The following is a 13772-nucleotide window of genomic DNA, read 5'->3' as shown; positions in this document are numbered from 1 at the left end:
CCAGAATGTTGAGGAATAATTTGTTGGTATTATCTTTAGTTGCTAATTATTTTGTTCTCTGCCATAGATGATGCATAGGAAGAGCATGTGGGGTCAAGTGCTCCCGCCCACAGACTTCTGCTTGGCCTACCAGGGTGGGAGGGTGGAGGGAAGGGAGAGGGGCTCTGTCCTTCTCCCACTGTGCGTGCCCCCTGGCACATTTGGCCTCTGTCCCTGGCAGCCGGGCCTAGGCGGGGAGCGGAAGGGGAGGGGTTGGCCAGACATTTCGCATGCCCGCCACTCTGGGTTGCTGCTGTGTGCAGTGTGGTGGCTGCTTGAGAGACAGCCTGGCAGGGAAGGTGGCAGCGGCGGTGGCAGAAGGTTGCCCCCTGCTTGAGTCTGGTGGCTGGGGACAGGGACTGAGTGAACTGCAGTCCCCTTTTCCCCCTGGCACATTTCCAGCTCACTTGGCCCCTTTCCCCCGCAGCCGGGCGTGGATGGGGGGCAGCCCACTGCCACCATCTCCACAACCAGGATCTCTGAGGCAGCTGCCTGGAGTGGCCAGCTTCAGCTCCGTGAGAAGCAGCTCTGTATTGCTCCTCGCCAGGCTGCTAGGGAGAGCAGAGCTCAATGTGCTGGGACGGGGGTGGGGATGTGCAGCAGGAGAAGGACAGAGCACCCAACCCCCTGCTAGGGTGACCAGACAGCAAATGTGAAAAATCGGGATAGGGGGTGGAGGGTAATAGGAGCCTATATAAGAAAAAGACCCCAAAATTGGGACTGTTCCTATAAAATTGGGACATCTGGTCACCCTACCTGCAGGTAACTCTGGTGGGGCAGGGACAGCGCTGGGCACAGGGCAGGGCACAAGGTGGGGAGAGTCACTGAGCAGAGGAGACACATGGGGTGGTCATGTGCCATTTCCTTTAGATTGTGCTCCCTCACCCCCTGGCCAGTATGGGGAGGCACGACTCATCTATGCTCTCTGAAGTATATTGTGATCTCCTTGTTTCTAACTAGGATACTACTGCTATTTCAGGTCTAATTTGTATACAACAATTCTGAGTAGCTACAGGTTTTAACAAGCAATTGTCTCTGGGGAATTACTTCTCCTCCTTGGCTGCCATCATCCTTACTGTCTCTCTCTTTAGCAGCAAACTCACTCACCCAAATCTAGAATGCTGCTTTCGGAATGTTAATTTTTTTTTTTTTTTACATTAAAAATGTTCAGCTCTTGGACCACATGTAGAAGAATAGGAGGAATGCTGATATCCCTATTTCTATGACCTGCACAACATGTACTAGTCTGGGGGAGGGCTAGGGCCGCTGCAGGCGCTCGGGGGGGGGAGGCATCCAAGAACCCGCACTGGTGCCTGGGGAGGCAAGCAGCAGCATGTGGCCTGGGATCCCCACTATTGCTAGGAAGGGAGGGGGTTTGGCGGGGCTGGCAGGCTCCCTACTTGGCTCCGCACAACTCCCCAGAAGCGGTGACATGTCCCTCGGCTCCTAGGCGCACTGCCCCCCGCCTGAGTGCTGACTGCACAGCTCCCATTGGCTGGAAACTGTGACCAAAAGAAGCTGCAGACAGTGATGCAGAATTTGCGCAGAATTTATGTTATGCACAGAATTTCATTTTTCCCCCTGAAGATTTGGTGCTGCAGAGCTGCTGGCCACCATCAGGGGCTGCTGGAACCAGCAGAGCTAGGCTCCCCAGCTCACAAATAGAGGACACTGCTGATTGGAAGGGGACAGGGAGAGGGTGCTGGAAGGTTCCTGACAGCTGCAGTTCCCAGCACGTCCTGAAGGAAGGAGGCTGTGTGAAGGAAACTCCATGCAAGCCCCGTCTGACCAGCATCAGGCTGTTTCTTCCTCTGGATTCCTGGGCTCTGGGGGGAGGGGGTGCAGGTGTCTGGGCTGGGGAGCCCCGCATAGCCCCCTCCAGCCCCTCGCAGTACACACATGTGGCTCCAGCACCCTCCAACTGTATTCTCTCCTCCAGCTCCCTCTATTCCCCTTCTCTTGGCAGTGTCCTTTGTTTGAGAAACTCTATATGGTAATCCTATAGGGGCGGGGCGAAAAAATGAGAATCGACCAAAAGACCAGAGGGACAGAGTTTTCCCCGATGTGCCCCGCTGACACACCCAGACTCAGGCACCCAACAAAAGCATAACAGAGAAACAGGAACTGGGTTGTCGTAGAGGTTTATTTAACTCTCTACTCCTGGGGGAATCTTTTTTGTTGTCTGTATTGCTACAGACATGCTTGCTGACAGGTATTTGAAATAAATTACCAAAATAACTGAAACTGGATTGATTGTATTGTGTTATTTTGACAAATAGAATATACATAATCTTGCACAATTATAAAATATTGTGTGCACTATTTTTATTTTTTTGGCACACCATTTTTAATTTTTTGGGGCAGAATTCCCCCCAGGAGCAATATACGTATATCTCTCTATGAGCGTATAACCTCTGTGAGAGTGTGTGGGGATATATGCCTCCTCTGGATTTCTTGGCTATAAGATACAAATAAAGCAGAAACAAAAACAGTGAATTACTTAATGGTAATAATTTGCCATCACTGACCTCTGTAAATAAGCTATTTGAGCTAAAGGAAAAAAAGTCAGTTCCAAAAAACAAAGCATGGCAGAGGTTACTAGATGAGGGTTTTAATTACTTTCTCTTGAAGCTGTATGTAAAGCAACAGGTATCCTATGCACTTTGGATACATATTCAAACTAAAGCATATCTTTTCTTGGGCTGACAAAGCCTAAAACACACCTGTGCTTTTGACCTTCTTTAGCTGCATTATGTAGACACAAACTGGAGGAGCACAAAAAGCATTTCAATAGCTCAGGTAGCAAAGAATGTGTTTTGAAATGGCTAGCACCAGAGCCGGCGCTACCATTTAGGCAGCCTAGGCGATAGCCTAGGGCGCCAGAATAATTGGTAGACGTCATTTTGCCGGAGGGGGTGGCAGGCAGCTCCGGTGGAGCTGCTGCAGTGGTGCCTGCGGAGGGTCTGCTGGTCCGAGGCTCCGGTGGAGCCGCCGCAGTCCTGCCTGTGGACGGTCAGCTCCTTGCGTGGTTCCGGTGGACCTCCCACAGGCATGACTGCAGCAGCTTCACCGGAGCCGCGGAGCACCAGACCCTCCGCAGGTACCACTGCGGCAGCTCCACAGGAGCCGTGGGACCAGCGCGCGGGGTGCCGAAATTGCCGGCCGCCTAGGGCGCTCAAACCCCTAGCGCCGGTCCTGGCTAGCACTGCCTTAATAAAATCAATCAGATTACTGTAACAGTCCTGCCTCTAGTCTACCCTCAGTTCCCAGCATTTTCTGTCACAGAACCATAGGGTTAGAAGGGGTCGCAGGGGTCTAAGCCCCTGCCAAGATGCAGGATTTGTCATGCCTAAATCATCAAAGACAGATGGCTATCCAGCCTCCTCTTGAAAACCTCAAGTGAAGGAGATTCCACAACTCCTATCAACTCAACTGACCTTGATGCTCCTTTTGGGCCTGATTCAAAGTCTATTAAAGTCAATAAAAAAACTCTCAGTGACTTCAATGTGCTTTGGATCAGGCCCTTGGTCTCCTTCTCTCATAAGCTTTGCACCTTTTCCCATACCAACCTTTTAAACCTGAAATATTTTTCCTGACCAGGAGCACCACATTATCCTCCTTCAATTTTTTCTTCTTTGGATTAGCTTTTCTTGCACTAACAACCATCCAGCTTTCATCACACAAAGACAGAGTCCACAGTTTTAATATATTAAATTAAAAAATAAAAGGGAACCAAAAAAATGTGTAGGTAATAATGAGGACATCTTGTGATCCTCTATTGTCTTCCCACAAACTCTCCCCCATCCTTTGTTTTCCTTACTCTGTTATGGGTGGTAAACTCCTCAGGGCACACCTGTCATTTTAAACTGTTTATAAAGAACCGTGCACACCTGTGATGCTATTTAACTAACATAATCATTGTAATGATAGATTCTGATTTTCTAGTATGGGAACTAATAGGGACAGTCAAATAAGAAACTGTAATTCTGCTGAAAAAAGTAAAAAGCCCTAAATTTTGATTCAGTTTCTTCCAACCACTGAAGAGCCAGACAGAAGTGGAGCTATATTACTTCACTCAGAAAAAAACCTGTTTTATTCTAACGGCAGCAACAGCAGCAATATATTGTACAACTTGACTCACATACAAGAAGGAATAGTTATGTAACCAATGACAGCTATGCGGGGAACAAAAAGGAATAAGCTGACATGCTAAACTTTACAATTTCCACTAGTGTTTAAATTGACATACTGAATTGCACCATAAATGACTGATATAAGGTTCTGACTCAGCAAAGCCCTTAAGCACATGCTTAAGTTCAATTGACTAAAAGGAGTCTAATCATTTTCTTAAGTGCTATGCAATGGGATTTTTGAAAATGCTTAAAAGGAGTTAGGCACCCAACTTCCATTGACATACACCTTTCAAAATCCTAGCCTTGTTAAAGAAGGATGGACTTCAGCATATGTTAAAAGATAAGCACATGATTGGTGCTTTCCTGAATTGGAGCTAAATCCTTAAAATGCACAAACACTAATACTGGAGATAGCATTAATATATTATCCTGTTCCATGTATAACTTTTCACTGTTTTAAACCCTTGCAAAATTTAGCACAGAGGTTGTCTAAACTAGCTGCCTGCTGGGGAAAGTTCATGGCTTTTAATATTTTTAACTTAGTTAATTTTTCATGCAAGTTATTTAAACTTGGAAGAGTTCCTTTCTATCATGTTCATAACATTTTGTATGTACAAAATGAATATCTGTTGTGTAAGTTCGATACTGAAAAATGGTTCTTATGTTTGTTCACAATGATTTCAGCAGTTAGTGGCCAGCCACGGTTACTGTTGCACTATTCCCTGGCGCTGACAAAGCTGAACTTAGACAAAACTGCTATTTTTACTGGTGGCGCTTACCCCTGCTTGAAACCAAGTTCCACTCGTGCAAAGAGAGGCTCTGATGGCACATTTTATCTGTTTGCCTTCAGCACCTGGGCTCATTTACTCTTCCCAACTCACCTCATTTCAGCAGAAATTCATTTTCTACAAATGCTGTTTTCTTCCTTAAAAATACAATGTAACTAACAGCAAATAAAACAAAACACAAACACTTACATAAGGCAAAAGGATGGTATCACTGCTAACCCCACACAAGCTAATTAGAAATTGCAGTGTTATTCTAAGGTTGTTGCTCCATTTCTCATTGTTGGCCAAGGCATTCCAGACATTTTCCATCTCTAGCCCAGGAACTTCATCTCCATACTGTAAAGAGCACAGAAATGGAATTTTTGAAAAGGTGCACTAAACATATCATTAATTTAGACATTTAGAAGAGAAACTAAAGGTATGCTATTTTACAACATCAGCTCATGCAAAATCAATAGCAAAACACAGTAACAAGATGTAGAGTACAATTTTCAAAAGCAACTAAGGGATTCAGGAGCCTACCAACCAGTCAGAAGTGAAATGGCATTTCAATGGGACTTGGGCTCCTCAATCACTTAGAAAATTGTACAATTTTTTACTCAGAATGAAATTCACATTTAGACAGAGAAACATGAGCATTTGTGCTCATGCAAAACGTCAAATGTCAATGGGAAGAATTCTAGACACACTTTTGTTTTTGAGTTTGCACTACGCAACTCAATTATTTTTGAATTTTTAAAAATATCATAGCTTGAATATTTCAGAAAACAGTTTTGCTTTACCTTAGCTGTCATATACATGAGATTATTAAGCACCAACGATGTGGCCTCCGGAGAGCCCCATCCATTTCCTTTCAGTCCATATGTGACAGCTATTTCCCCTTCCTTGTCCTTTATTTCATCCTCTGGGGTGCTAGGGCTTGAACCTGGGAGAAGAAGTCTGCTGTCTACAAGTTCGATGTTATGAAGCCATGGTAGCAGATAGGTAAGCATAATCTGTCTTCCATTTGGATGGGTTGTTGGGAATCGTTGACTTACCTCTAAAACAGTAAGCATTAAAAAGCACCAATCGTTAGTCTATACAGATAAGTAGAAGTATACTGAAAAAATTACATGCTTAGCAAGACTGATTGTTTCTGTTTTGCCACCTGATGACCTTAATCTTGCAAACTGAGGGAATATTATCAAAGCACAAACGCAAATATTTAAGTATTGGCAGGAGGAAAATACATTAATTTGATGTAAGCTATTAGTAAGCAACGTGTCAGAGGTCTTAAGTGCAAAATAAATGAGGTAAGAATTTTGAATTTAGAAATATAAATTAAGACGCATGTTCAAGACATGACCTATTATAGATTGCTGTGTAACGACACACACAGCTAAATGTTTGCAAACACAAAAAATAGGGCAGATCTGACTAAATTATTCTAGAATTTTAAAAGCTTTTGGAGAATTTTGGAAAATTTTCAGTAGTGTTCTGTATATATTTACAGTATTCTGATATCTGGTTATAACTGTTGCATAAGCATCTATATTTCCTAACTATGGCCTAAATCTCAAGGCATTTACATACGTTGACTGTATAAAAACACATGTGGTTATCACTAAGCATAAATAATATTTCTCTAGTAATTAGTGTATTTCAAAAAGAAAACTAGAAGAAGACAACAACAATAAAGACAAGGCCTAAACAAAATACATGATAGAAAAAAATACATCTTCAGAATACAATATAAATAGGGCCCTACCAAATTCATGGTCCATTTTGGTCAATTTCATGGTCATAGGATTTTTAAAATAATAAATGTCATGATTTCAGTTATTTAAATCTGAAATTTCACAGTGTTGTAATTGTAGAGGTCCTGACCCAAAAAGGAGGTTTTTCTGGGGGGTGGGGTTTGCAAGGTTATTGTAGGAGGGTTGCGGTACTGCTATGCTTACTTCTGCGCTGCTGCTGGTGGTGATGCTGCCTTCAGAGCTGGGCAGATGGAGAGTGGCGGCTGCTGGCCAGGAGATGAGCTCTGAAGGCATGGTATGGTATTGCCACCCTTACTTCTGTGGTTCTGCTGGTGAGGCGCTGCCTTCAGAGCTGGGTGCCCGGCCAACAGCCATTGTTCTCTGGCTGCTCAGCTCTGAAGGCAGCACAGAAGTAAGGGTGGCAATACCACAACCCTTCTAAAATAGCCTTGTCTCCCCCGTGAAGTCTGTATTGTATAGGGTAAAAGCACACAACAGACCAGATTTCATGGTCTATGATACATTTTTCATGGCCATGAATTTGGTAAGGCCCTAAATATAAAGTTTTAATTCCTTATCTGTGAAGATCTATTTAATTCACAAATGACTCTGAGTATTGTAGACATAAAAAGTATGTGTGAGTGCATATTATAGACAAATAAACAATACACATAAACACAAAATGTATGCCATTAAAAAGTCATAATTTATTAATAAGGAAATATGACCCTGTAGTTAAGGCACTGGACTGGGGGGATTCAGGAGTCATGCCACAGATTTCCTGTGTGACCTCAGGTAAGCCACTTACTTTCTCTGTGCCACAATTCTCTACCTAAAAAATGAGAAAACAATACTTGTTTCTCCCACCACAGTCCATCTTGTCTCGTAAACTCTTACGAGGAGGGATTGCCTCTTGCAATGTGTCTATATAAGGTGTAGGTCTGAACAAAGGGGCCCTGATCTCAACTGGGGACTCTAGGCATCATGAGAATGACTCCATTAATGACTGCTTCTTGAAGCAGCTAGCCCTGGAACTCACAAGGGGAGGCAATTCTTGATTTACTCCTAAGTGGCGTACAGGATTTGGTCCAAGAAGTGAAAATAGCTGAACTGCTTGCTCATAGCGACCATAATGTAATTAAATTTAACATCTTTGTAGGGAGGGAAATACCAAAGGAACCCAGCACAGTAGCATTTAACTTCAGAAAGGGGAACTACACAAAAATAAAGAGGCTGGTTAAATGAAAATTAAAAGGAATAGTCACAAGAGTGACATGCCTGCAAGCTGCATGGAAACTTTGAAAGAACACCATAACAAGGCTCAAACTATATATACACCCCAAATGAGTAAGAGAAGCAAAAAAATGCCACCATGGTTAAACAGAGTAAAAGAGCCAGCTAGAGACAAAAGATGTCCTTTAGAAACTGAAAGTCAAATCCTACTGAGGAAAATCAAAAAGGAACATAAACTCTGGCAAGTCAAGTCAATTAGGCAAGCCAAAAGAGAATCAGAAGAGCAACTAGCAAAAGACACAAAAAATAAGAGCAACTTTTTTTAAGTATATGAGAAGCAGGAAGCCTGCCAAACAATGAGTGGGGCCACTGGATGATTGAGGTGCTAAAAGATAATTCAAGGAAGACCAGGCCAATGCGTAGAAGCTCAATTAATTCTTTGCATCAGTCTTCGCTGCAGAGGATGTGAGGGAGATTCCCACACCTGAACCATTCTTTCTAGGTGACAAATCTGAGGAACTGTCCGAGACTCAGGTGTCAGCAGGATCAGATGGTATTTAACTAAGAATTCTTAAGCAACTCACATATGAAATTGCAGAACCTCTAATTATGGTATGTAATCTATTGCTTAAATCAGCCTCTCCACCAGGGTGTGTCGTGTGTGTGTCTGGAAGTTAAAGCTGGACTGGTATAGACTAGAAATGAAGTGCAAATTTTTAAGTGAGGGAATTAACCAGTGAGGGAACAGCCCAGGATTGTGAGGACACAAAGCTGCCTTAAAATCACCACAGTCAATGACATTGGAACGGTTTTTATAGTGGGGATGCTGAAAGCCATTGAATAAAACTGCAAACCTTGTATATGATGGAAACCACTTCAAACCAGGAGATGCTGCCATACCCCCAGCACTCCAAGTTCCGGCATTCCTGACCATAGCCCCTTTCCCAGTCCACCCCCAAGGACTGCATACCCTGAGTTTTTAAATATCAACCACTGTACTTTGCATATGTCTGCAGGCAATTGTGTATCTACTTACAAAGCATTTTGCTTAATTTTACTACAATAGAATTGAAATATCAGAAATATGAATAGAACAGAAATATCAATCTAATTGTTATTCACAACTTGAAATACACGAACAGGCCACCATTTGTACACTACATAAAAAACAAATATTGAAAACATTTAAAAAAATATCAATAGACAGGTACCTGAAAAAAGTGGAAGCGTGAGCTCAGGATACATCCTTGCTAGCTCATATGAAAGAAGTGCCAATGATACACTGTAAAGAGGTGGTAACGGGCCATGTGTACCATACAGGATACTGCCAGGTCTTTGCTCAGCAACTTTCTTTGAATAAACAAAAAGCTTTGCCTCAAGAATCTATGGAAGAGAAGAAAGGGGGCAATGAAGTGACAGGATTTCATTAGTGCACAAAACTTTCACATTTCAACTTTAACAGATTAAAAAAATAACATAAAGGTCTACATGTTTCACAGTAAAATTTCCAAGTTGCAGAAATATTATAAATAATCATTTCCATTAAATGTTTATACAAGTAATCACTGCAGCATTTATGATTATTATTATTTACTATATTTATTACTGTAGTGCCTAGTTGAGGTTTCAAAACAAAAAGTAAAACACCCCAATCAAACTGTAATATATGGTAAGAAGTTCATGGTGAAAACAATGATAGGGCCACTTGCATTTGGTTACTGTTTTAAAGGATATTTTTTTTAAGTAGCTGATACATGCCTGCATAAGTTGCATGGAAATTTCATAAATCTCTCTGTTGGTGTCGGATGCCTTGAATAGCACTAGGTTTAAAAGTGTCACTATATCAAAAGGATAGTTCCTGGAAGAATAAATAGTACATTCTTGTCAACATTAGAATCTCAGCTTAAATTCACTCTGATCTCCTATGTGTAATAATGAGCTAAAGAAAAACATCATTTCTGGGTTTTCCACTTCTCCACCAGACTATAGGAAAGGGAGTTATTTACTGAGAATACATACTCCTGAGTCAAGTGGTCATCTGGTGAGGAAGGGATGGACAATTACCTTGATACAATAATTAGGAATCCACTGCAATTGCCTATTCCATAAACCTAAATTCTTTTTAAATATAGTATCTAATTTTTTATAAATTAACTCCCAAGAGCGAAGATGGTTGGACAGAGAATTTCCAGGGGTAAAATATTCTTCAAACAATTCCACTGACAGTTAAAATAGCCTATTCTGGAAAAGGATCTATTCCTCAACATACACATTCCCAGACATTAAAGTTAAAGAGAACTCTCTATCAAATTGAAAAGTTCATGAAGGATAAACATGAAGAATGGGACTGTATTGGCACAACAAATGACAAGTTCTTGCTGAAGAAATTCCACCATCCTAGGTATTCAAAATTTAGTATAGAGTGGATAAATAAGAGCAGGGTCCTGAAGGGACTATTGCTAGAAAGGCAATTTTCCATGTAATGTTATTTGGTCTTGCACAAATCTAGATTAGAGATTTCTCCCTTCTTCCAAGAAGATATGCAAATACACTACCTTAGTTTTAGCCAGCATAAAATTGTGGAATTTGTATATCTATCGCTTTGACCATAACAAATACAGAACTAAGGGCCTGTTTACACTACAATTACAAATGAGTCAGAGGATCTGATTACAGAGTGTTCTCTCCAGACTTACTTATGAGATTGTTCCAAATTGTAACATAGACATGATCTTAACCACGTTCAGTAACTGATCTACAACCTTCTTCATTATCTTGTCTATTAGGCTGAGTCTTCACATGCAGATTTAGAATCCAAAATTCACCACCACTGCAGCTCCACCAGTGGAAGCAATGGCAGAAGCTATAATGTAGACAGGACCCAGGAGGTTTTTACCACCGAGACTAGGATAGACAACATGGTGGTAAAAAATACCTGAATCCTGTCTACACTGTTATCATCAGCTGAGATGCTGTGGCAGTGAAATGCAAGTCCTAAATTACCTAGTGTAGACAAAGGCTGCTGGGTTGTTGGATGGACACAGAGTGATTTCGGGGACATCTTTACTACATCCACATACTAGTGTACCCCAGCTGCTCCATGTAAGTCTCTCTGGTCCTTCCCCAACCTGGTCCCTCCCACAGTTCACAAAGTTCAAATAATCCCCATCTGAGGGAGCATCTTGAAAGAGGAAACTATCAAGGGTTACAAAAGCATGCCTAAGAGAATCCAACACAAAAATCTAAAGATTAGGATAAAACAAGATGACATTAACAGAATAATTATATTGCCGAGTACATTGATACAAAATAGAAGGAACTAAGCTACATGAAAAATAGCGGTAAAATGGCCAATAAATAAATGTAGTTAAAAATAAAGAACACTGGCTATCTGGCATAGGCCTCCTCAAATGAATTTGACAATCATATGAACTGGTTTGGTCAATATTTGCAAATCTGTGGTGCTACCATTAGTCAACTAAATCCATATTTAGACACCTAAATAAGTGGTATATTTTCAAAATGGTGAGCATCTAGCAATTTCCTACTTCTTAAATAAGTGTTCTAATTTTTTTAATGTACATAAATAAAGATTCAGATACCTAACCTGTAGCCTCTCTTATGTAATACGATGGAGGCTTTATAGTTTTGCCTCAAGGAAAAAGTCTTAACTGACTAAGATATCAATTGCCCTTCACACTTCATCATCAAAATGCCACTGGCCAAGTTGTTGCCAAAGGATATAAGAAACAGAAAAAACTGTAAATAAATGTTTTCAATTACTCCAGTATTCCAGTCTGTAGGGACATGATTAGTGAAACTCCAGAACACATTTACCGTATCACAATAGAAATGTAGCATGGGAGACCATGGGCCGGGACAAACTCAATTTTTAATGGAGAGGATATTTTGTGGAAAGAGAGGCATAAGTTATGCAATACTACATTGCTTATTTACAACTGGATTAAGTGGATGTCCCCCAACACTTATTGCTAACGGAGGGAAGGATGGAATATGGGAAATTGCCAACCAGTGTTTAGTATTAGCTAAACTCTCAACTTCGCTCCCAAATAGTCAGAAATATGAGTTTCTTCTTGAAAGTGATCATGCATTTTTAACTACTGCCAATGACACATAAATGAAACCCTTTCCTAGGGTCTTTTGTCCTATCTAATAAAAATCTGAGGAGAAAAGACTGTAGGTGAAGGGCTAGTATTATTGTGTTTTCTTTTAAGATAGCAAAACTGAATCTCAGAAGCTACTAAAACTACAAGCATAAAATTCCAATCATACTTTTTAAATCTCAGGGTAATGCAGCTTGTACTTGCAGCTGTTTCTATAAGAACAAAATAGAGGTTTTTTTACAGATATACCAAATTCTAAAATACTTAGCATGTTTTGCTTTGCACTGTCCCACACATTACCCTCTCAAAACATACTGATCAGTAAACTGTTTTGTCAAGAAATCTCAGACTAAAATATATCAGCACTTCAAATGCCTAATCAGATGAAAGCTATCCTTTATTTCAAAATAACTGTTAAACCCCTTTTCCACTTTAATCCTGAAAAGATACTAAGAAAAAAACAAAACAAAACAAAAATGTTTATGCAGGACCTATACAAAAAATCAGTGTTTTGTGCTCCCACTCTATTAACATCATTGATAACGCTAATCCGAAAACAAAAAGTAAGGAAACTCAGGTCAAATCCAAGAGTAGTTAGGAAAAGGACAAAAATAACTGTCTGGCAAATGAGAACATAGAAAACATTTATTTTCATATTATTTACTCTGAAAGCATTGGAAAAATCCATCAAAAATTGTTTTGGCACTAGGTTTAAAAATGGTGTTACAAATAAAAAGGTTTAGCCCTATTTCATCTTTCTGTGCATCAAAGGGTCAGAAGTTCAAACGCCTATACAGCAACAGGACACTACAAGGGGCTCGTGACAGGGAAGTGTAGCATCAATACATTGTGTAAAAACACATTACATGGGAATGCTAGCGGCAGTTCCATACAGAACTTGCTCAACACCCTGGTAACTCCCTTGCAGACTTGATCACATACATAGGCAAGACAGAGATTATTTTTTTAACCTTCCCCCAATACTGTGCTGACTTTGTCAGTATAAATAAGCATGTTTGCAGAAGCATTTCAGGTGGTAAGAGATGCTCTTCCAAACTTTTTGCACCTGGCCCCAGATCTGGTCCCTTTTCTCCTGTTTGCTGTAAAGTCCCAGAGAGGACTGTTATTCAGTGGATGTTCTAAGGCAGCACAACATTTGGCTATGCAGATGCTTCACTGTTCCCATTCACACACACATGAGTTTTTTTCTGTGTCTTTCATAGCATGCAACCCAGGGCAATACAGCAACCAACAGCAGACACAGCTTCAACCATTATTTTTAAATTTAATGGAAAAGAACATTTAGAATCTGTTTCCAACAGAAACAAGTAGGATTACACAAAATATCTAGTGTGTAAACATCTTAGGAATAGCAGCCCTGATCTTGTTTCGCATTAACTGCCTCAGGGACAGTCTACTTCTAGGTTTATTAATACCTGCTTCCGCACACAGTCGCAATGGCTTTGAAGCATCCAGAAGCAAGCTGGTATGATCCAGTATAACACCGATCTATAGCCCAGTTGAAAAGATTTACTTGGTCCGGATTTAGTTCCAGCAACAAGACTACAACTTCACATCCAAGCTGATGAACCTGAATACACACAGAATGGCAATTATTATTTTTTGTAAAAAAACAAAAAAGATCCTCCCAAGGTTTCTTAAAATTATTCAGGAAGATAGACACAAAGTGACAAGACTAATCTGCCTTTTAAATGGAAA

The 13772-nt window shown here is 40.9% G+C and overlaps 1 protein-coding gene across 8 annotated transcripts in view; it reads right to left on the bottom strand.

Annotated features, from left to right (window-relative positions):
- Positions 1-13772, bottom strand: part of FRY (FRY microtubule binding protein) — a 388433-nt gene that overhangs the window by 139795 nt on the left and 234866 nt on the right. For all 8 annotated transcript variants that reach the window (XM_030563058.1, XM_030563048.1, XM_030563011.1 and 5 more), the window contains 5 exons: positions 13490-13644; positions 9688-9787; positions 9141-9312; positions 5743-5999; positions 5150-5296 (listed from right to left, as the gene is read on the bottom strand). In XM_030563058.1, the coding sequence (XP_030418918.1) occupies positions 5150-5296; positions 5743-5999; positions 9141-9312; positions 9688-9787; positions 13490-13644 (831 nt within the window). The remainder of the gene's footprint in view (positions 1-5149; positions 5297-5742; positions 6000-9140; positions 9313-9687; positions 9788-13489; positions 13645-13772) is intronic.

The sequence above is a fragment of the Gopherus evgoodei genome, chromosome 1 (assembly GCF_007399415.2).
Source record: "Gopherus evgoodei ecotype Sinaloan lineage chromosome 1, rGopEvg1_v1.p, whole genome shotgun sequence".
Lineage (NCBI taxonomy): Eukaryota > Metazoa > Chordata > Testudines > Testudinidae > Gopherus > Gopherus evgoodei.
The sequence above is the reverse complement of the archived record's forward strand: the minus strand, read 5'-3'. Positions and strand labels throughout refer to the sequence as shown.